Below are 24,419 nucleotides of genomic sequence, written 5' to 3' on the forward strand. Positions count from 1 at the left end.
TATTTAAACATTATGCTTGTAATATTCAATATTATATATGTAAATTTATTATTAATTTTTTTTTTTTTTTTTTTTTTTTTTTTTTTTTTGTTATTTTAATTATATATATATATATATATATATATATATATATACATATGTATTTATTTATTTTTATCATTTGTTTTTAATTTTTGTTTTTATATCTCGAATGGATATTAAAAAAAGTTTATATATACTTAATGTATATTAACGTTTTCTTTATGTAAAAAATTAACCAAAAATATGAATGATTTAAAAATATATAATATATTTTTTTTATATAATACGAAATAATAAAAGTAAAACATTATGATATTATGTCTATATATAAAATAAAAAGGTTATGTGTAATGAATTTTTTTTTATTCACATGAAGTATACAATTAATAAGAGATCCGTTATAAAGTGAATTATATATTTATTTTTTAAAAAATCATTGAGAATAATAATAGGAAGGAAATATATGATAGAATATTCTACAAACAATTAATAAACGAACTTTGTCGTTTATAAGTTGTAGGATATAATTAAAAATAATAAAAAAATAAATAATTATATATATATATATATTTATATTTGTATGATATTTTTTCAGTTTTGATAAGGTTTTTTTCTAAATATTTTTTAGCCTATTTTATTTTTCGAAATGATCATATTCACCATATTTGTCGGGCATTTATTTATATATATTTTTTCTGTTTCATAAGGATTACATAATTTTTTATTTTGTGAGAAATGATCTAATAATATATCACTAATAAGATTTTGATGTAAGTCTAAAAAGTTGTATTTTTTATGATTATTACATTTTTCATTTTCACGAATATATTTATCAATTTGATTCATGTTTATAAGAATATCATTTGTATCTTTTTGTAATTTTATATTAGTATTAAGATATTGTGTGTCTGATTTTTTATACAAGTTAGTAGTATTTTTTTTAAAAATTGTATTATTATATATTGTGTTGTTATGAATATTTTGTTCGTTATTTTTTTGGTTTTGTTTATTAATTGATAATGTATTAGATTTGTTTTGAATGATATTTAATTTGTCTTTATTAGGATTTTTTTTAAATATTACATTATTTTTTATATCTAAATTATAATTATTTTTAAAAGTTTTAAGTTGTATTTTTTGTGTAGAATTTATAATAGATTTTATTTTGGTTGAATTAATTTTATTATGTTGTTTATATATTGAAATATGCATTTTTTTGTTACTTTTATATTTATTTGCTGCATTATTTGTTAATTTACTTTGTACATAATTTATCAAAATTTTTGATTTATTTTTTGTTTTCATTTTTTGATTTCTTGTTTTATTCTTGAAGTTATATTTATAATTTAAATAATTTTTTTTTTTACTTTTGATATGATGTGTATATTTTTTATTTATTTTTTTGTTAATAAAAACATTAAAATTGGAATCTTTCAAAGTATATGTTACATTATCATTTTTATTTGAGATATCATTTTTTTTGAGGACTTGTTTTTCTGCGTGAAATTCATTATTATCTTTTATAATATTATCATATATTTTATTTTTAACTTTTTTAAATATTTCTGAAAAGAAATTATTTTCTTTCAAATTGTTTTGGTCTTTAAATTGATAAGAAATGTTTGTTTTTTTATTATTCTTTATATTAATGATACTAGAACTTTCCTTGAATATTGTTATATATTTGATGTTATTTTTTAAGAGTAGTATGATAAAATCTTGTAAATTCTTATCATCATTATGTAATGATGACAGATATATACTGTTAAATGAAATTTCCTTTTGTTTATTTATAAAATTATTATTATTATTACAAATATTATTATTATTATTATTACTATTAATAGGTGTAATATTGTTATGTATTTTCCTTTGTTCGCCCTTATTATCTCCATTCTGTAATATTATGTAGAGTATTTTCTTTTTATTATTATATTTATTCTTGAATTCATTCTTATATAATGCTTTCAATTTTTTTTGCTGTTTACATTTTAGAAATTCATGTATATTTTTGAACTCGATAAAATTTTCAATAGTAAGATTATTAATATTTATATATAACAGTTTACATAGAATAATTTTATATTCTAAATATCTGATAAAAATGAAATTATAATTTTTTTGATGATTATGTATATATAATAAATCAGCTAAAGTTATATGTAAGCACAAAATATTACTATCTAATTGTTTGTTTAAATAATGTGATGATTTTTGTAAAGGTTGTGATTTTTCATTTGTTAGTAATAATCGTTCATTAATTTGATATAAGGAATTATAATATATGATAAAATTTATAAAACTTATAGGAATCATATCTTTTATATTTTTTATGTTATTTATTATTTTATCCATATGCATTTCGTAATTATCATTAAAATGTTCATCAAAAGATGAATTGAATTCAAAAAATAATGAAAACATTTCTTTACAATATATGGACCATTTTTGTTTCCTCACATTATCATTACGATGTTCCAAATATTCATTTTTATTTTGTGCTTCTGTATTTTCATTTGTGTGTGTAATAGATTCCTGATAGGATATATTATTTATATCATGTATTTTTTCAAAATTATATATATTTTCATTATTGTTTAAATTTTTATTGTTTATCACATATTCATTTTGATCATTCACGGAATGTAGTTTTATAGGTTCCCTATTTTCATTATGTTTAATTTTTATACCTTCTTGATCGCATATGTTTTGTTTTTTAAAATGTTCATATGGTAATGTTGAGGATGGATTATAATTATAACTATAATTATGATTATCCTTATGAATATCCTTATGATTATCCTTATGAATATCCTTATGAATATCTTTATGAATATCCGTATGAATATCCTTATGAATATCCTTATGAATATCCTTTTTTTTTTCTTCCTCTTGTTGATACATTTTATTTTTAATAGCCTTGATTTTGTATATAAAGAAAGATAATAAATAGAGTATAAAATCACAAGTGGCTTCATTTGTTGTATCTTTTATTTCTATTAATTTCATCCATATATATAATAAACGATATACATTATTAAATTTACTAAAATTCAAATTAACAAAAAAAAATGTTGGCCATGTTTCATCTATTGTTGTATCAAAATAATAACTAATATGAGGAAAGAAGAATTGAAATAATAACCTAAATAATTTAGCATTTTTATTACATATTTGTATTCCTATATCTAAAGGTATGTTATTAAATGTCGAATTTTTTGTTATTGTATTTTGGTTTAATGTATTTATAGTGTACACATAATTATTTTGTAAATACAAATAGGGAGCATAATAATGTAAAATTTTTTCAAAAACACAAAATATTTCATAGGTCTCTAAATTTAAATAAAACAAACTTATTATCATATCATGCATGCCTTGAAAATATTTTATTTTGTATAAAGAACAAAATAAAATTATGCATTTCATTGATTCTAATTGGATATAACTAACTATATTATTTTTTCTTTCTATATTTTTTTGAAAGTCTATATTTTGTAGCCATATATTCCGTTTTATATCTTCATAGCTCATTATATCGTCTTCAGAGTAATCATCGTAAGGAATTAATTTTTTTAAATCATCATTATTATTGCAATTATTATTACTATTATTATTTACATATTTGTCTTTATCATTATAAGGCAAATCTTCTTCTATATATTTTTTGTCATTCTCATCAGATAAATGAATATTTTCCTTGGGTGAATTTTCTGAATAGAAGTTATATATTTTATGAACAATTAATTCATTGTCTATATTAACCTTTATATTATTACTACAAGTGTTACTACTACTATTACTATTAATATGATTATATTTTTCGTTATTGTCTATAAATTCGTTATTATTTATATTAGTATTACTTTTACAAGTGTATAAATTATATTTTTCATCATATTCTTCATATTCTTCATATTCTTCATATTCTTCATGTTGTTTATTATAATTTATTATATTTAATAAATTTTCCTCAAATTGTTTTTTATAATTATCTATATTTGTTTTATTTTTTGTTTCATTACTGTATTCATAAATTAAATCATTTATTTTATTTATTTTTTCCTGATGGTTTTTCTTTATTCTTTTGTTATAATAATCAAATGAATGATATATTGATGTAATATAATTTAATCTTTCTTCTTTAATATTTAAATGTTTAAATAAATTATATTTGTTAATTTTAATACTTAAATAATTAAATTCTTTTATTATGTTATGATTTTTAAGATGTTTAATTCTTATATATGATACTATTTTTTTAATGTCCTTTTTATTTTTTTTATCAGTTTTATATTCATTATTATATATCTCAAGATTATTCTTATAAGTTACATTGTTTTTATTTAAATGATTTAGAATTTCTTCATTATCGCTACTGAGAAATGATTTTTCATTTTTTTCCAAATATGTTTTATTTTCTTTATTATCTACCTCTTCTTTCAAAATTATATTATTTTCATTACTTATATTATCTTGGAATTCCTTTTCATCATTTAATTTTATTTCATCATCCAAATTTGTTTTTATTTTTTCTAAATGTGTATATTTTTCACATATTGAATTTGTTTGTTCTTTATTTGTTGGTTGATCAGAATAATTATAATTTGCATTATAAGAATGTTCTCCAACATTATCTGTTTGAATATTATTTTCGGTTAATTCAATGTTTGGTTTTAAATCCTCTTTAATTATTTCAGAGTTTAAAATAATAATTTCATAATTATTGGAAATATTATTTGATCCAATATGGTTTATATTTTTATCATATACTATATCGTTTGTGTTATATACACTATCATTATCTTGATTATTTTGATAAGTATAATCAATGGCTATATTTATATTATTATCTATATCATTTTTATGGATATATTCCTCAATATCGTATATATTGTTATTTTCTTCATCATATAAACTTTGGTTATCTTTATTTATATCATCATTTTGTTTTATATTTATTTGTTCTATTATCACAGATTGATTTAATTTATCATCCATGTTAATTGAATTTATTTTATGATCATCACTATCACATGTATGTGAAGATTTTTGGTCATTCGGAATATCTAAATTTGCAAGATCATCATTTTTATATGGTGAATGGTCATTTTCTCTTTTACTATTATTAGATTGGTGTGTAAAATTATCATCATCATAAGTTGTATTTATTGTTTCATTTATATGTTCATTTTTGTGTTCATACATATTGTTTGTATCTTTATCAATATGTGAGTATTCCTTTATACTTTCAGTATCATATTTCATAAGTTCATCTTTATAATTTATATGTTCATCTTGATAATTTATATGTTCATCTTTATAATTTATATGTTCATCTTGATAATTTATATGTTCATCTTGTTTGTCGTTAACATTATATCCTTCTTCAATATTAAAAGAATATTCATTTTGAACGGCTGCATTTGAGTCATATATTGATGGTATATCTTTTTCTAAATGTACGTAAGAATTTTGTATTGTTATTATATCATTTTGTGATTTGATCGGTGTATCTTTTGAAACATTATTTATATGAACATTTGTTATTTTTTCATTTTCAGATATTAATATTTCATCTATATTATTTGAAAAAAGTTCACTTAATCCTAATAAGTTATTTGATAAGGGGCATAATAATTCTTTTTCTGTATTGTTTTCATTACTGTTGTGTAATTCATATGAATTAGGACCTTGATCGTTTGATATTTTAAATTCTTTTATGATTATATTTTTATCAGTTGAATTATTACATATGTGATCATTGTTTTTATATTGTTCATATTGAACTGTTTCATTATCTTGAATATTTTGATCATTTTGATTATTTTGAACATATGTATTATCTTCTTTGTATTCATTTGTTTTTCCATATTGATCATTATCACTTTCATTATATTCCTTATGATATGCATCATTGTCTACTCTGTTGATAGTTAAATGTTTTGTTTCTTTGTTAATATCTTTCAATATATCATCAGGATTATGTGTACTATAAAAATGGTTATTATTATTATTATTATTATTATTAATAGATTTATCATGATCATTATTATTGTTTTTATTTATTCTTTCTTGTGAGAAATATATGTCTTTATTAAGATAAAGGGATGAAATTTTGTGATATATATTTTTGTTGTTATATGATTTTTTTCTTTTTTCTTTTTTATAATATGTAGCTTCTTTTTTTGTATGTCCATGCTTTCCTTGTTGATTTAAATATAAATATTTTTTTTTTTTTTTTGGAGAGAATTTTATATGATTCATATTATCATTATTAATATGCACATTTTCATTTATGTGTATATATTTTTTTGTGTGTGTATGTGTTGTTTTCTCATCATATATATTATAATAATTTTTTTTTTTTTTAATATTTTTTATTGATTTAAATTTATGATTAAAATGGAATAAATTCTCTAAATTCATATTTTGTTTTTCATCTTGTATATTATATTTTAAGAATGAATTGAGGAATTCATTTTTATTATTTATTCGAAGTTCATGGGAGTTTGTGTGTTTATTATTATTAAGTTTATTGAGAGATTGTACGTCTTTTATTTGGATGTTATTTTTAAAGAGAGAATATAAGTATAATTTAATTTTTTTTTTTTTTTTTTTGTTTTTGCTAGACAAATAATTGGTTTTAAATATTTTTGGTTTTTTTCTTCTCAATTTGAAATGAATTGGAATATATGATTCTTGTGTTTGTTCATTTTGATTTTCTTTTATTATATATTCATTTTGTTTTTCAATTTGTGTTTCGATTTTTTCATAATTTTGTTTGTTATTATGAATTTCATTAGGGGGTAAAACAGTTATATCATTATTATAATGAGAAGTACTATGATTGTTATATATATTATTTATTTGATTATGAGAATAATTTTCATTATCCTTATTAAGAACAAAATATTTGTCTTTGTGATAACTGTATTTTTCTTCATATTGAATAATATTATTTTGTATACCATTTGCATTTTTGAATTGCTTTTCAAATTCTATTATATTTTCGTATAACTTAATTTTTGTTTTCCTTTTATTGTATATAGCTTTTTGCATGTTTTTATTTCTTATGAAATTGTTATATTTTTGTTTCATTACATTATTTTTATAATTAAAGTGTTGTATATTTTGTACATAAATATTTGTACCACAACTAATATTATTACTATTATTATTATTATTATTATTATTACTGATGTTTGTTTTGTTGCTGTTGTTATTATCTGTGGTAAAATTATTGATTGTGTCATCATAATTTACTTGTACCCTTTGAATATTTTTTTTTTTATTGTCTTCCTCTCTTTTACAATCATTAATTATATTAACAAAAAGGTCATTTGAATTATAAAAATTATTATCGCATGAATATTGTATTTGTTTCATTTCTTGTGATATATCTTTTTTTTTTAAATGTTCTTTTTTGCTATGATTGCTTTTAAGGAACTTTTGGTTTATTATATAAGTTTGAATATCCGATATTTCTAAATTCTTTTGGTCTATTGAATATTTTAATTCCTTCTTCTTTTTTTTTTTTTTTTCTTTAATCCTTGAAAAGATATTGAGCATTTGATAATTATTAGATATAGAATAAGTTGGTTGACTATTTTCATTGTCTTTTGTATTATAAATTTGATATTGAAAATTTGGATCATTTAAATGGTTATCATTTTTATGTTGGTTATAATTGTAATTATTATTTATGTGATATTTATTATAATAATTATTATTATTGTTAATATTATTATTAATATTATTATTATTTTTTACTATTTTTTTTTTTTTTTTATAATAACATTTTGTATTATCATAAATATTATTATAAGTTGGTGTAAAATGTTTTGCTATATTTTGATATTTTATATCTACTTGATTTTTATTGTTACTATAAATATCACTATATATATTTTCACCCTTTGTACTATATATTTCTTCTTCACAATTCGAATCATATTCGTTTTTCCTATTAGGGTTGATTATAATATTTTTTGTGTTTTTTATATTTATAGTAGATTCATTATAATAATGATCTGATTTGTCAAAACATAAATCATTCAAATTGTGCTCTTTAGTATTATCATAATTATTACTATGTTTTATGTTTAAATCATATTGTTCATTATTATTGTTAATAATATCATTATGGTTGTTTTTTTTATTTTCGTGTCGTTTATAAAAATAATTTTGTTTATATATAAAATTAACATGCTGTTCGTTTTTTTGTTGATTATAATGAAGGTCGTTATTTTTTTTTTTTATGTTTTTCATAAATGCTATATTATTAGATTTATCATGTGAAGGGTTTATTAGGTTTACATTATGACATAATTTATTTGAGTTCAAATTTATATAATTATTTATATTTGTATCATCATATGTCTGTTCATTTCTGTCTAATGGTTGTCTTTCATTTATTATACATTTGTTTATAGTATTACTATGATAAGAAGAGGTAAAATTAGATAAATGAGAACTATTTGAAGATAGAATATTTATATCCTTATCATTTTTTTTGTCCTTATTATTTACCCATTCGTGATTATTGGACGAATGTAAAAAATACATTTGATTATTTTTATTTACCTCATGGTTATTATCTTTTCGTGTATTTATTTTATATAAATTATTTTGAATAGATCTAAAGTCGGTTATATTTTCCTTATTCAAAATATCATCTTGATTTGAATTATTCATATTAAAATATATGAAGGCTAAGGTTTACAATTTTGTGATAAAAAGGAAGTAAATTAATAAGTATTATAAAAATATATATACATATATATTAATGTATCAAACTTTAATTATTCAAAGGTGATGGCCTTTAAGACAGGTTATAATTAATATGTTAAATGATTTATATTTTCATATATTTAATATATATATTATTAACTAAAAATTATATTAAATCGATATGGTTTTAAAAAAAAAAAACAAAAATAATAAATAAATGATACCATAAAAATATTTTTAAGTTGAAAAAATAAAGTTTATATATATGGTTGTTTTATAAAATATGGTTAAATGGTAATTATATATATATATATATATATATATGTATTATTATTTCATATATTGGTATATATATAATATTATATAATACAAATTTGGTATGTACTTGAATTTTTTTTTTTTTTTTTTGTGAACAAAACTATATGTTGTAATAATTATACAATCAATTTTGAGCACTTGTAACCCACCAAAATGCACACATTAAAAAAAAAAAGAAAAAAAAAAAATAATAATAATAATAATAAAAAAAAAAAATATAAAAAAAAAATAAAATACTAAAATAAAAAATAATTAAATATATATATGTATATTCTCATATTTTGAATAAAGTGTAACCAGTTCAAAAAACAAAAAATTTATTATTAATTTAAATCCTATATGTAAAAGATTATATATATGTATGCTTATGACTCAATACAGTTTATATATATTATTATGCTTTTAAAAAGTTGGACACAAATTTTATAGGGGTTGTAATAATATGTAAATTATTTTGCACATATTTGGATCATCAAATTGAATAGATCTAAAGAGATAATATATATGTAAATACACTTGGGCAAGAACAAAAAAAAAAAAAAAAAAAAAAAAAAAAAAAAAAAACAATAAGTATATATAAATATATTTGTATTTATACTTACATATGTGAATTCAATAAGAAAAAAATGTTACCTTTGAGTGTTGTATTTCTCATACTTATGGTTTGTATGAAATTTGGTTTGGGTTACATTATTTCTCCATTTTCTATAAATGGGGAATACAAAATATATATTAGTTAATTATAGGTTTAAAAAAAGAGAAAAAAATGAATATTTAAATAATGTATTCTTATTTTGAATTTGAACATATATATATATATATATATATATATATATTTGTATATTCTTTATGACGTCATTATATATTTATATATTTTATACTTAAAAAAGGGCGTTTTAGTAGATTATTTAATTTTTTTTCATTTTTCAATAATTGAAAGGGATTTGTAAAAATAATTATAATAAATAATAATCACAATATTTATTATATCATCTAATAATTTTTCTAATTTTATCCGTATGTTCCAATTCAAGTATTCTATTTTTTGATAATTTTTTAAGATATGTAAGTTCTTCCGGTGTATATATATATTCGTCTTGATTATTTGGTTCATTTTTTGAAGTTTGAAAATCATTTTGATATTGAATATTTAAATCAGTTTTTAAGAAATTATTAATTTTATCTGCTTGTATAAGTTTGTGTTTATTTATAATTTCATTGTATTTATGATAATATTTATCTGAACATCTTCTACTATATTTTATTGGATATTGAGGTATAATTTTGCATAAACTTAATACATATTTCATATGATCACTAAAGTTACAATTGGTAGCTAGCCAAAATTTGACTCGATTAAATCGTAATCGAATTTCTTTAATGTTTTCTACATTATTATAATAACAATCATTACTTGGATTAGTAATATTATATCTATTTAACTTTTCTCTAATATTATTTTTATTTACATATGTACCTAATACTTCTATGTGTTTCCCATTTTTTTTATCTTTTTGATTTGCTACAACAATTTTAAAAAAACGTTTTCTTTTTACCCCATTAACTTGACATCGAATTCTTGGGGGCCCTTTATCCTTTGAAAAATAGGGTAAGAATAATCTTCTTATCATTTTAATATATATATATATATATATTATATTTATATGTAGTTACTTATTTTTTTTTTTTTTTTTTTTTTTTTTTTTATACAAATACACATAGCTTTAAAATAATGTCATTTATTTTAAATATAAATCTATGTAAAATAATTCATAATAATATATTCTAATTTTATTTAATAATTCATATGAAAAAGAAGAATATTTCTATAAATAAGATATTTTTATTTTTAAAATATTATTATATATTTATATATGTATAATTATTATTCACTCCTTGAAAAATTATATAGGCATATAAAAATTATTGAATAATTAATAAATATTATATATATATGTAACATAATTTTAAGTATATCATTTGGAATGTGCACTAAGTTCAAATAATATTTCATTATATATATATATATATATATATATATAATATATTATTTATTTATTTTTTTTTTTTCTTTGTGCTTTATTTTTTATATTGTTTATTTTTTAAATTATTTTATTAGAGAATAAGAATTTTTGACTGAATAGACGATTTATGCATAATATTATAATAAAAATATTATATTTTTTTAGTTTATTTATTTTTATTTTTTGTATAATATATATATGTTTATTGATTTATGGGAATAATGTGCATATATTATTCTTTTTTTTGTTTTTTTATAAGAGAAATAATATGACAATAGTAAGAACATATAGATTTAAAAAAGAAGCACCTAACTTAAATTGCACTTTAGAGTAAGTGAAAAGATAAAATATAATGAAATATATTGACATTTTATATATATTATATATATATTTATATATATATATATATATATATATATATATATATATGTATATCTTTTTAGCAGTAAGAAAGAGAAATGGAATGAATTCATTCAGTATATACAAAATTTAAAGGATTATACTAAATGTGGTGTTGATCGAAATGAATGCTTATTTGATTCTTATAATGAAGAGGATAATAACAAAATAGAAGATGTGATAAAAGAAAATGTAGATGATATAATTAAAATAACAAAATGGAATAATGATATGGAATTAAATAAGAATTTTATTCAAAAAGAATTAATGTCTTTATCATCATCTTATTCGTCTGATGAAGATAGATATTCAAATGAATCTGGTAGTGCTTTAAATCTGAATAAGTATAATATAATTGAGAATAATATATATTCGAACAATGCAAATTTTAAAAGGCAAAAAGTAAAAAATGTTACTGATATAAATAATTATATAAAGAATGAACATGAGGATATTAAAAAGAAAAAGAGAAAAAAAGAGTATAAAGAAGAAAAGCATGGTGCAAAAGAAAGCTTTTATAATAAGAAAATTTCGTATGGTAATAATGTATATAATAATTTTTCAAAATATAATAATAATAATAATAATAATAATAATAAAAAGAAACAGTCTGATGGGGATAAAAATAAGAAGAAATATATGAAAAAATATAAAAACTATGAATTTAATAATAATAATAGAGATAATAAAAAAAAAGAGAAGAAAATGAAAAATAGAAGAAATAAACAAGATGATAGGTCACAAAATAATATGGACATAGATGGAACATATGCATATAATTATGCATACTTAAATAAAAATGATGAATCTACTATGTCTAGTTCGGTAGAAGCAGCAAATGATACAATAATGGATTTAGAAGAAGAAATAAGGAATTACAATTTATAAAAAAATTAATGTGAGAAAGTATTTTTTTTTTTTTTTTTTTTTTAAGATAACATAAATTTATATATATATATATATATATATATATATTAATTATAAGTTGTAGTTTATATTTAAAATGTTCAATTATATGATACTATAAAATTATAACAAATAACATTTATTGTATATATATATATATATATATATATATATATATTATTTGGTAAAATGGATAAAAATAAATAAATAAAATAAAATATATTATTATATGTTAAGGTTAGTTATATATTTGTTCATATATTTACTTATTTTATTTGGAAATTCTGTTAATCAAATCAACTAATAATATAGGTTTCCATTCTTGTTCATCATATATATATATAATATTATTATTAATATATATAGAAATTTTATTTATTGAATACACTGGATGACCATTAATTTTACGGTCATATTTTTGAATAAATAAAATATCATTTTGTAGACAATATTTCTCTAAATATAATTTTGCATTAATATCTTCATCTTGTTCGTTTTGATATTTCTTTTTATATTCATTACGATGTTCGTCTAATTTGTTCATTACATGAAGATATTTTTTTGAAGAAAATTTGTAGTCATTATATTTTTCTTTATTTGTATTACTTTGTTGTAATTTGTTTTTATAATTTATTTGATATATGTTATTTGTTTGTGGTACAGCATAAGATGGAAGAGGGATTTTTATGTCCTTATATAAAAAGTAATAATTAATTTGATCATCTGAAGAAATTTTATTTTTATCAAAATCAAGTACTTTTTCTACAGGGAATGTGATAATTTCATCTTGAACCAAATATGATTTAATAACATTTAATATACTGAACATAATATTTTTTATTGAATCATCTTTCATTATATTGTTTTCAAAAATGGATTTGACATTTTTAAACATTTCATATATATATTTTTTTTTAAGCATTATTGTATTTGTTTTGTCTATATTAGGTTCTTTGTTATTTGCTAATTTATGTTCTTCATTATAATAATCATTATTATTGTTATTGTTATTGTTATTGTTGTTGTCATTATTATTATTATTATTATATTGGGTATGGATGTCCTTATTTTTGTTTATATCCCCTTTTGAGGTATCACTTATTGGTTGATTTTGTTGTTCAGAAAAATGTTTTATTTGTCTTAAATAGTTACACACATATTTTGTAAAAGGATAAAGAAAATAAACTTTGAAAAGAAAATTAAATATATTATGATCAATGGAATTGTATAATAATAATATTGATTTAATATTAATTATATATTGATCATCCAAAAAATTGATATTTGTTAATTCGTGAATAATTTTTTTTACAATAATGTGTAATATTTGTTTTTTGTATATTTGATTATTCATAAGAGATATTTGAATTAATTGTATATAATAGTCAGATATAGAACATTTTTGCAAATATAAGAATATATAATTAATAAAATACTTATAAATAAAATCATTAATATCATATTGTTTATTTATATCATATAATATATGTATTTTGTTTTGTATATCTTGTATTAAATTATCATTAAGTTCAAATGTTTGTGTGTCCATGGAATTTGTTAAAATGATTTTATTTTGAATAAAATGAATTAATATTTTTTTATAATATTTTTTATTTAAAATATCTTTAAAAAGATTAAGATGAGAAAACAGATCAGTACAGTTTTTTATATGTCTACATGAATATATAAAATTGTAATATATGATATTATCAAATTCGTATTCTAATTCTTCATATTGGGATTTTTTGTTTTGTTCAATTCCCATGAGAATGATTTTTTTTAAATGTATTAAATATTTTATATCATTTTGGTTGATATTATATGGATAATTATAATTATAATTATAATTATAATTATAATATTTATTATTATTATTATTATGGGATGTATAAGGTTCATCCTTATTGTTAATACTTAAAGATGTATTGTCATTTGTTGTATTTAAGTATATTTGTTCTTTGACCGAATTATCTTGATCTGTTTGATTCACATTTATATTTTCAATAATATCATCATCATTTTTATTTTCTAATTTGATTTCTTGTTCATTTGTTTCATTTTGTTGAATGTTGTTATAAAAATAAAGTCTCATAAATTCTATGAAGAAGTTAGAAACATATGTATTTAAGCACATAAAATTGGAGTTTTCATATATGAAAAATAAGAAGGTATATAGATCACATAAAGATAATTCTGAATTGTTCTTATAAATTTGAATTTTATCTATTTGAATTACATTATTTATTTCGTTTATGTTATCTAACACTTTGTAGGTATAATCATTGTTATGTGACAAGGAATTGTTTGTTTGTTCTTTGGGGTTGGAATTATTATTTTTTATGGGAAAGAATCCATGTTCATACAAACAATTATATTTCTGAATTATTAAGTCATTTAAGTTTTGTTCAAAATTATTTTGATCAATATTATATTGTTCATGTTCTTGTGTAATATCATTTTTTACACATTCTTGTTTTAAAAGAAATGAATCATTGGTATGATAAGGAATTGATGTGTTTGTTAATTTAATTAATTTTTTGTTCATATTATTATTTTGGATAATATTATATTCTTTTTGGTATGTATCATCAATATCGTTGGACATATTATTAATATTTGATATATTATTAATAGTTGATATATCTTTATTTTCATTATTTTGTTTAAAATTTGTAAGTGAAAAAATATATTGGTTATATGTCATTTGGTTAAATAGTTGGGGATAGAATAAAATGGTATGAATATTTAATAGATATTTATAAGTTAATATATTTTTAAGTATAGACAATTGAATTTTATAAAGATCATTTTTATTAACATAATTTCTATAATTTTTGATTTTATTTTCTGATTGTTTTTGTTTTTTCATATTTGTAAAATAATTTAATGTTATATTTTGAACATGTATATTCAAATTATATTTGAGAATTTGAAGATTTGATATATTTTTTGATTCATTAAAATGTTCATTTTGACAATTTAAAGAATGATCTATATATGTTGATTGATTAAATTTTAAATCAGCAATAATTTCATTTTTAATTTTTTTAAAATTCCAATATTTTCTTGAACTATATTTTTTCATCCATAAATTATTTCTATCTATATCATCATGGAAATTAAAATCTTGGCTTTCATCTGAAGGAATATTATTATGTATATTATCATATGTGTCACTATCATATATATTATTATATATTTTATTTTTAGTACTCTTATTGTCTTTTTCTTCAATAACTTTTATATCTTTTTTATTAAGTTCAATAGGTGCAATATTTGTTTTCATATTTTTTCCAATACCATCTTCATAACCCATCTTTCGTAATATTTTAAAACCTAAACCATATTGCTCAAAATTCTTATCTTTATCTTTTAATTCTGTAAGATTATATTTTTTCAAATTATGTTTAATAAAATCTTCATCTTTTTTTTTTATATGAAAATTAAAATCAAATACAAAATGTTTGAAGACATCATATTCGTCATAATCATCTGAATCATTATCAGAGGAATAATCATTAGAATTATTTATTCCATTATTTTCATATTCATTATTATTTATATTTTTCTTATCATTTAGAAAACCTGCACTTACGAATTTAACAGGTTTCATCATATATTCTTCATCATTTATATTTTTGAAACTTTTGTTTTTGTTACTATATATATATTCATGTTCATCATTGTGTTCATCTTCATCTTGAAGATTATCATCCTCTTGTTCTATGTGATCATCATCATAGTTATATGTTGAATAAAAGTTTTGTTTTTTCCTTTTTTTCTTTTTCTTTTCATTTTTTTGTATATCTGCAAAGGATATGTCGTTGAAATAATTCATAATATGATTTTTACCGAACCTTTTGTTAATTTTTTTTTTTTTTTTTTTTTCTTTTTATCTTATTTTGTTACATTTTATTTTTTTTTATGCATATTAACATATATTATATATATACATAAAAATAGTATAATGCGGAATTTTTTTTTTTTTAATATAAGTAAAAATTTAAACTTGTCGAATATATAAGGAGCTTACTATATTACTCACATAATTTTTAAAAAAATAAAGAGAAAAAAAAAAAAAAAAAAAAAAAAAAAAACTTTTATATTTGAAAAAATATATAAATATAATATTTTTTTTTTTTTTTTTTGTATGAATGGGTAATATGTATTTAAAAAAAAATACATATAAATTTAATATTTATATTTAAATAATTGCATATAGTATAATATTTATATAGCCACTTTATTTTATTGTTATATATATATATATATATATATATATATTATATTTATGCATATATATATAATATATGATATTTATTATCAAGAAGCTTATTGTGTTATTATATTTCTATATAATATACAAAAAAATAAAAAAAATTATAATAAAATAAAAAAAAGTAAATGTCATATAATATAAAATTAACAATATATATATATATTTAATCATTCTATTATGTTATAATTTCTGAATAAATTTATATATCTACAACATTTTAAAGTTGAAAAAATTTTACAACCTATGAAGGAATTGATGTGATTTATAAAAATAGAAAAAAAAAAACAAAATAAATAACCATAAGTTAGGTGTATCTATTTTGATATGTTGTAATAAGATTTACAAGTCTTTTAATTTTTTTAAATTATTCATAAGAAAAATCTTAAATGAATAAATATAAATTTTTTTTTTTTTTGTTTGTATTTAATATTTATATAAGAAGTAGGTTACTTAAAAAATTTTGTAGAAAAGGTTTAATAAATGAAAAAGAGCATATTAAAATATTATGTTTTTTTTTTTTTGAATTTTCCTTATATGAAATTTTTAAAATAGAAGGTTGTGAAAAAAAAAAAAAAAATATAAAGAGTGTGTTGAAATAAAAAAAAAAAAAATAAAATAAAATAATAAATCATATGGATTATTAAAAGTTTTATGTAAAAAAATAAAGCATACACACATATATATATAAATATATATATAATTATTGTAAAATTTACATGCTCTATATATTTAACAATTATGCTAAAGCATATTGTATGTTTTTTTTAAAATAAGAATAAAAAATACATATATATATATATATATATATATATATATATATATATATATATATATATATAATGTGCAATACTGTAAATGAATATATTCCCATACGTATTTTTATTCCTGAAAGGAACACTTAAAGAATAATTATTACTAAATATATAAAATATATTTTTATTTTATTATTCTTTTTTTTTTTTTATTTTTTTTATAAGGACTGTAATGATAATATAGGAATTATATTTTTATTTTATGGACAACAATATATTAAAATTTTTTATGAATAAATTATAAATAGGTAAATTTTTTTTTTTTTTCTTCTTTATTTAAAAAAGAATTTTTAAATTTAAATTTTTAATTGTTTATTAAGAAAAAAAAAAAAATATTTTTTTAAAAAATAATTAGAAAAAAAAAGAAAAAAAAAAAAAAAAAAAACATGCAGTTAGTGGTTTATTTTTTATAAAGTATTTATATAGTGTTGTATATATTTATGTGTATTTAAATAAAAAATATATATATATGTGTTAATTAATTTGTTCTGATTTTTTTAAATTTCTTAATTTTTCCTATTTTAATAAAAATAAATTATTATATAATTTACATAATATTAATTTAAAAAAAAGAAAAATAAAAAAATAAAGAAAGTTGTTTTCCTAATTTGGATATTATATATATATGTTATATTAATATTATATATATATATATATTATTATACATCTATAATGAAATACTATTATATATAAATAATATGGTATATATACAAATTTTACGTATAATATAATAATATATATATTATATATATTTTAATGTGAATAGAATCCATTTTAATATTATTATCGGACCCATACTATGAGAATATAGTGAAATAAACTATGTTTGAATGTATATACAATATTAATTAAAGAAAGCTTTGTTTTAAAACTTACTATTAATAAAGTATTATTAAGTTCATATTATATTAAATATATGTGAATTTTATTTTCTAAAAAAAAAAAATTCAAAAAAGAAAAAAAAAATTTCAAAAAAAAAAAAAAAAAAAAAAATAAATAAACATGATTGACTAGTGGAGGTGCCCTCGAAAAAAAAAAAAAAAAATTAGTATTAGTATTAAAAAAAAAAAAAAAAAAGAATTAAAGTTGAAATATAAAAATTAATTATTTAAATAATTGTATTATTAAGTTATTTTTTTTATACAATTATTTAAATAGTTAATTTTTATGTTTTTAAAGAAGTATAAAAATGTAAAATATAAATTAAGTTTAAAATGAATTTACAAAATATATATATACATTTTTGTAAATTTTTTTGAACTTAGTTTATTTTTGCATTTTAATTACATTTTTAAAAAATTATTCTAAGTATTTTTTTTTTTTTTTCTTGTGAAAAAATGTATTCCAATTATTTAATAATAAAAATTATATATATCATAAAAGTTTAAGGAAATTAAAAAAATAATATTGTATTATTATAATTATTAAATTAATTTCTGTTTATCCATTTTAATAATAAATAAACCTTATTAAATAAAAATAAAAAATACATTATTTATGAATATTCTTTTTGTTCAAGAATATTTATGAAAATGAAAATAATTTATTCAAAATTTAAAAATTTGTATATTTACAAGCAAAGAAGATTAAGTTATTTTCTGCTCATTTTTTAATATTATTACTTATAAATAAACAAAAGTTATTCTTTTTTAAATCTGATAAAATTTTATACTTATTTTAAATAATAGACCACTTTATAAAAATTTTTGCTTCATATAGATGTAAAAGTTTTTTTAAGAAAGAAAAAAAATACTTTAAAAACAAAATATTTAAAGTATTTTCTTTAATTGTAAATCTGTTAATTTATATACTATATATTAAATTAAGAGTAAAATAAAGCATCATAATAGTTATAATATTTTTTTGTATAAAAATTATATTATAAATTTATTAGGTGTTCTATATCTTTTCATAGAATTATATATATTATAAAAAAATAATTCCATGTTTAAAGATAATAACATTAAATAAAACATCAAATGTGATTTAAATAATTAAGACAATAAAATATAATATATATATTTTATTTGTTCTTTTTGAGTTTAAAAACATTTTAACAATATTTATATTATTTAGATATTCATAAAATATACATATATATATATAAAAAAGCAATATGAAATATTTTTATACTGCTATTTTATTTATTATATGTATCATTTTATGAATTGAAAATAATATATATAGTAACCTGGTTGATCTTGCCAGTAGTCATATGCTTGTCTCAAAGATTAAGCCATGCAAGTGAAAGTATATATATATTTTATATGTAGAAACTGCGAACGGCTCATTAAAACAGTTATAGTCTACTTGACATTTTTTTTATAAGGATAACTACGGAAAAGCTGTAGCTAATACTTGCTTTATTATCCTTTGATTTTATCTTTGGATACGTATTTGTTAGTTCTTATAAGAAAGAAGTTTTTAACTTAGTGATTTATAACAAAGAAGTAACACGTAATAAATTCATTTTATTTAGTGTGTATCAATCGAGTTTCTGACCTATCAGCTTTTGATGTTAGGGTATTGGCCTAACATGGCTATGACGGGTAACGGGGAATTAGAGTTCGATTCCGGAGAGGGAGCCTGAGAAATAGCTACCACATCTAAGGAAGGCAGCAGGCGCGTAAATTACCCAATTCTAAAGAAGAGAGGTAGTGACAAGAAATAACAATGCAAGGCCAATTTTTGGTTTTGTAATTGGAATGGTGGGAATTTAAAACCTTCCCAGAGTAACAATTGGAGGGCAAGTCTGGTGCCAGCAGCCGCGGTAATTCCAGCTCCAATAGCGTATATTAAAATTGTTGCAGTTAAAACGCTCGTAGTTGAATTTCAAGGAATCGATATTTTATTGCAACTATTTTAGGGGTTTTATTTTTGCTTCTTGCTTAAATTCTTCCCCTATTATTATGTTCTTTAAATAACAAAGATTCTTTTTAAAATCCCTTTTTGCTTTTTGCTTTTTGGGATTTTGTTACTTTGAGTAAATTAGAGTGTTCAAAGCAAACAGTTAAAGCATTTACTGTGTTTGAATACTATAGCATGGAATAACAAAATTGAACAAGCTGAAATTTTTGTTCTTTTTTCTTATTTTGGCTTAGTTACGATTAATAGGAGTAGCTTGGGGACATTCGTATTCAGATGTCAGAGGTGAAATTCTTAGATTTTCTGGAGACGAACAACTGCGAAAGCATTTGTCTAAAATACTTCCATTAATCAAGAACGAAAGTTAAGGGAGTGAAGACGATCAGATACCGTCGTAATCTTAACCATAAACTATGCCGACTAGGTGTTGGATGAAAGTGTTAAAAATAAAAGCCATCTTTCGAGGTGGCTTTTAGATTGCTTCCTTCAGTACCTTATGAGAAATCAAAGTCTTTGGGTTCTGGGGCGAGTATTCGCGCAAGCGAGAAAGTTAAAAGAATTGACGGAAGGGCACCACCAGGCGTGGAGCTTGCGGCTTAATTTGACTCAACACGGGGAAACTCACTAGTTTAAGACAAGAGTAGGATTGACAGATTAATAGCTCTTTCTTGATTTCTTGGATGGTGATGCATGGCCGTTTTTAGTTCGTGAATATGATTTGTCTGGTTAATTCCGATAACGAACGAGATCTTAACCTGCTAATTAGCGGTAAGTACACCATATTCTTATTTGAAATTGTATTTAGGTAATTATACATTTATTCAGTGTTCAAATTAGGATATTTTTATTAAAATATCCTTTTCCCTGTTCTACTAATATTTTGTTTTTTACTCTATTTCTTTCTTCTTTTAAGAATGTACTTGCTTGATTGTAAAGCTTCTTAGAGGAACATTGTGTGTCTAACACAAGGAAGTTTAAGGCAACAACAGGTCTGTGATGTCCTTAGATGAACTAGGCTGCACGCGTGCTACACTGATATATATAACGAGTTTTTAAAATTATGCTTTTATATTTGCTTTTGCTTTTATATTTTGCATACTTTTCCTCCGCCGAAAGGCGTAGGTAATCTTTCTCAATATATATCGTGATGGGGATAGATTATTGCAATTATTAATCTTGAACGAGGAATGCCTAGTAAGCATGATTCATCAGATTGTGCTGACTACGTCCCTGCCCTTTGTACACACCGCCCGTCGCTCCTACCGATTGAAAGATATGATGAATTGTTTGGACAAGAAAAGTTGGAATTATATTCCTTTTTTTCTGGAAAAACCGTAAATCCTATCTTTTAAAGGAAGGAGAAGTCGTAACAAGGTTTCCGTAGGTGAACCTGCGGAAGGATCATTAATATGAAACGATTAAATTTTAAACTAAAGAAATATTTTATTTTTTTAAAATATTATATTTCTTTAGTTTATAATGTACTATTTTTATGAAAGTAAAAATATATTTTATATATTTATGAGTATATAAAAATAGTACATTAGAAAGTTTGTTGCTATATAATTATTACTTATGTAATTTTTATATAGTAACAAATTTTCATCAACAATATTCAATTCTCAATATTTTGCATATTTATTATATTTCATTTATATATTTTATTATATAAGTTAATTATATTTTGGAAAAAAGTATATTTTTAATATATGTAATTCTAAATATAATTAGCACAGTCTTAACGATGGATGTCTTGGTTCCTACAGCGATGAAGGCCGCAGCAAAATGCGATACGCAATGAAAATTGCAGTGACTGTGAATCATCAGAATGCTGAATGTAAATTACACCAATTCCCTTTTGGGTTTCTGGTACTCCTACAGAAAATGAAATAATACTTAACCTTCTCTAGATTTCTTTTATTTTGTTTTTTAAACAATAATAAAAGAAAAGAGAAATGGAATTATATTTTATAATTCCGAACTAAATTTTATATTTAGTTAAAGTTTCTCGCTGAAAAAATACTATATTTTTCTATATTCTAGAGTTATAAAAAAGTTATAATTTATATTATAATGTTTTTTATGAAGTATTTGGTTTTGATGTTAGGAGGGCTTATCCGCCGAATTTAAGCATATAATTAAGCGGAAGAAAAGAAAATAACTATGATTCCTTTAGTAACGGCGAGTGAACAAGGACCAGCTCAAGCGGTTAATCCTCCTTTTGGTGCAAACCTTTTGGCGGAATTGTCGTCGAATTATTCCTTTGATTCTTTTTAATTTGAACAAAGTGAGCAGGAATGCTCCCCCACAGAGGGTGAAAGGCCCATAGTTCTTTTTAATTTTTTCTTTGGAATTTTTCTTTTCGAGTCGTGCTCTTTGAGATTGGAGCACTAATACGTGTGATACATTTCACATAAAGCTAAATATTTGTAGGAGACCGATAGCAAACAAGTACCGTGAGGGAAAGATGAAATAGTACTCAGGAATGAGCAATTAAATAGTACCTGAAATCGTTAAGATGGAACGGATTAAGAGAGAAAACCAGTAAAGAGGGCAATTTTTACTTTTTTGTTTTAATTTTCTTCTTTATTTAAAGAAACATCAGCGATTAATTTAATTAGTACTTTGCAATCCCCTGAATTCTAAAATTTCTTTTAATTTTGTTTTCACTTTGTCCCCGCGCTAATGTGGGGAAAACTGGCATTGTTTCTGAATTATTTTTTTTGCTGAGGAATTTTAAAATTATTTGAATTTTTTTTTCTTTTAATTTAAGTTGTTTCTATTCAGTACTTTCTTAACCCACTCGTCTTGAAACACGGACCAAGGAGTCTAGCAAATGTGCAAGTGTATATGATTTTCTAACCATTTTTTTTTTCTATACGCATAATTAATGTAATATGTTTCTTTTATTGTAGATTTGTGGTGTTTTTTTTTTAATTCCCCACTTTGCATACAATACCGGTAAGCAATTATGCTTTATTGAGTACGAGCATATTTGGTAGGACCCGAGAGGCTTTGAACTAAGCGTGGTGAGATTGAAGTCAGACGAAAGTCTGATGGAGGATCGAGTTGATACTGACGTGCAAATCGTTCATTTCAATCACGTTTAGGGGCGAAAGACTAATCGAAAAGCCTATTAGCTGGTTATTTTCGAAATATCTCTCAGGATCGCTGGAGTTGCCTAATATAATTTTACCAGGTAGAGATAATGATTAGAGGAATCAGGGAAATCGTTTTCCTTGACCTATTCTCAAACTCCCAATAGGTAAAAAGGGTGAAATAACTTTTTTTGTATTTCTCTCATTTTTAAATAAAATAACTCCAAGTGGGCCATTTTTGGTAAGCAGAACTGGCGATGAGGGATGCTCCTAACGCTTGGATAAGGTGCCTAAATATTCGCTCATGAGATCCCATAAAAGGTGTTGGTTCATAATGACAGTAGGACGGTGGTCATGGAAGTCGAAATCCGCTAAGGAGTGTGTAACAACTCACCTACCGAATGAACTAGCCCTGAAAATGGATGGCGCTAAAGCGGATTACCGATACCAAGCCATAAAAAGATCGAAATTCTTTTTTTTTTTAGAATCTTTTTATGAGTAGAAAATCGTGGGGTTTGTGTTGAAGCGAAATACGTGAGTTTTCGTGGAACATCTCCCTAGTGCAGATCTTGGTGGAAGTAGCAACTATTCAAATGAGAACTTTGAAGACTGAAGTGGAGAAGGGTTTCTTGTCAACTGTGATTGTACAAGAGTTAGCCGCTCCTAAGGGATAGCTGAAAAGTGTTTAAAAGGGTTTTTTTTTACCCGTCTCGAAAGGGAAACAGGTTGATATTCCTGTGCCATTTGTTTTAAGAGTATTTTTTAGATGGTAACATATATATAAATGAACTCCTTAACATAGGCTTTACACTCGGGGTGCGTTTTCTTTGCACTTTACCTTTATAACAAACCTTGGAATCAATTTACTTGGAGAAGAGGTTCGTTGAACTCAATTCAAAAAAGTTTTTTGGGCGTCTGGTTCTTCGGTTCCTTTCTCCTGATTTTCTTTTTTGTTTTGTAGTAA

General features: G+C 20.5%; 4 protein-coding genes and 3 non-coding genes across 7 annotated transcripts in view; 4 read left to right on the plus strand and 3 right to left on the minus strand.

Moving 5' to 3' along the window:
* Positions 1 to 645: 645 nt before the first annotated feature.
* On the minus strand, positions 646 to 8,718 carry PADL01_0530200 (conserved Plasmodium protein, unknown function; the record flags this gene model as incomplete). The annotated part of the gene is made up of 1 exon (XM_028680702.1): positions 646 to 8,718. The coding sequence occupies one exon, from the start codon at positions 8,716 to 8,718 to the stop codon at positions 646 to 648; it is 8,073 nt and encodes a 2,690-aa protein (XP_028537153.1).
* A 1,343-nt stretch (positions 8,719 to 10,061) lies between these two features.
* PADL01_0530300 (mitochondrial ribosomal protein S16 precursor, putative) lies at positions 10,062 to 10,703 on the minus strand (the record flags this gene model as incomplete). Its single annotated transcript, XM_028680703.1, has 1 exon — positions 10,062 to 10,703. One exon carries the CDS (start codon positions 10,701 to 10,703, stop codon positions 10,062 to 10,064), a length of 642 nt encoding a protein of 213 aa, XP_028537154.1.
* Positions 10,704 to 11,364: 661 nt separating this feature from the next.
* On the plus strand, positions 11,365 to 12,383 carry PADL01_0530400 (conserved Plasmodium protein, unknown function; the record flags this gene model as incomplete). Its single annotated transcript, XM_028680705.1, has 2 exons — positions 11,365 to 11,426; positions 11,540 to 12,383. The coding sequence occupies 2 exons, from the start codon at positions 11,365 to 11,367 to the stop codon at positions 12,381 to 12,383; spliced, it is 906 nt and encodes a 301-aa protein (XP_028537155.1).
* Positions 12,384 to 12,672: 289 nt separating this feature from the next.
* Positions 12,673 to 16,239, minus strand: PADL01_0530500 (conserved Plasmodium protein, unknown function; the record flags this gene model as incomplete). Its single annotated transcript, XM_028680706.1, has 1 exon — positions 12,673 to 16,239. The coding sequence occupies one exon, from the start codon at positions 16,237 to 16,239 to the stop codon at positions 12,673 to 12,675; it is 3,567 nt and encodes a 1,188-aa protein (XP_028537156.1).
* Positions 16,240 to 19,680: 3,441 nt separating this feature from the next.
* Positions 19,681 to 21,764, plus strand: PADL01_0530600. The gene has a single exon (XR_003699327.1). It is a non-coding gene; the product is annotated as an 18S ribosomal RNA (ribosomal RNA).
* A 321-nt stretch (positions 21,765 to 22,085) lies between these two features.
* PADL01_0530700 lies at positions 22,086 to 22,248 on the plus strand. Its single transcript, XR_003699328.1, has one exon. It is a non-coding gene; the product is annotated as a 5.8S ribosomal RNA (ribosomal RNA).
* A 203-nt stretch (positions 22,249 to 22,451) lies between these two features.
* PADL01_0530800 overlaps positions 22,452 to 24,419 on the plus strand; it is a 3,779-nt gene continuing 1,811 nt past the window's right edge. The window contains exon 1 of the ribosomal RNA XR_003699329.1: positions 22,452 to 24,419. This exon is cut by the window's right edge and continues 1,811 nt beyond it. This is a non-coding gene — a ribosomal RNA (28S ribosomal RNA).

This window comes from Plasmodium sp. gorilla clade G2 (genome assembly GCF_900097015.1).
Source record: "Plasmodium sp. gorilla clade G2 genome assembly, chromosome: 5".
Lineage (NCBI taxonomy): Eukaryota > Apicomplexa > Aconoidasida > Haemosporida > Plasmodiidae > Plasmodium > Plasmodium adleri (nom. inval.).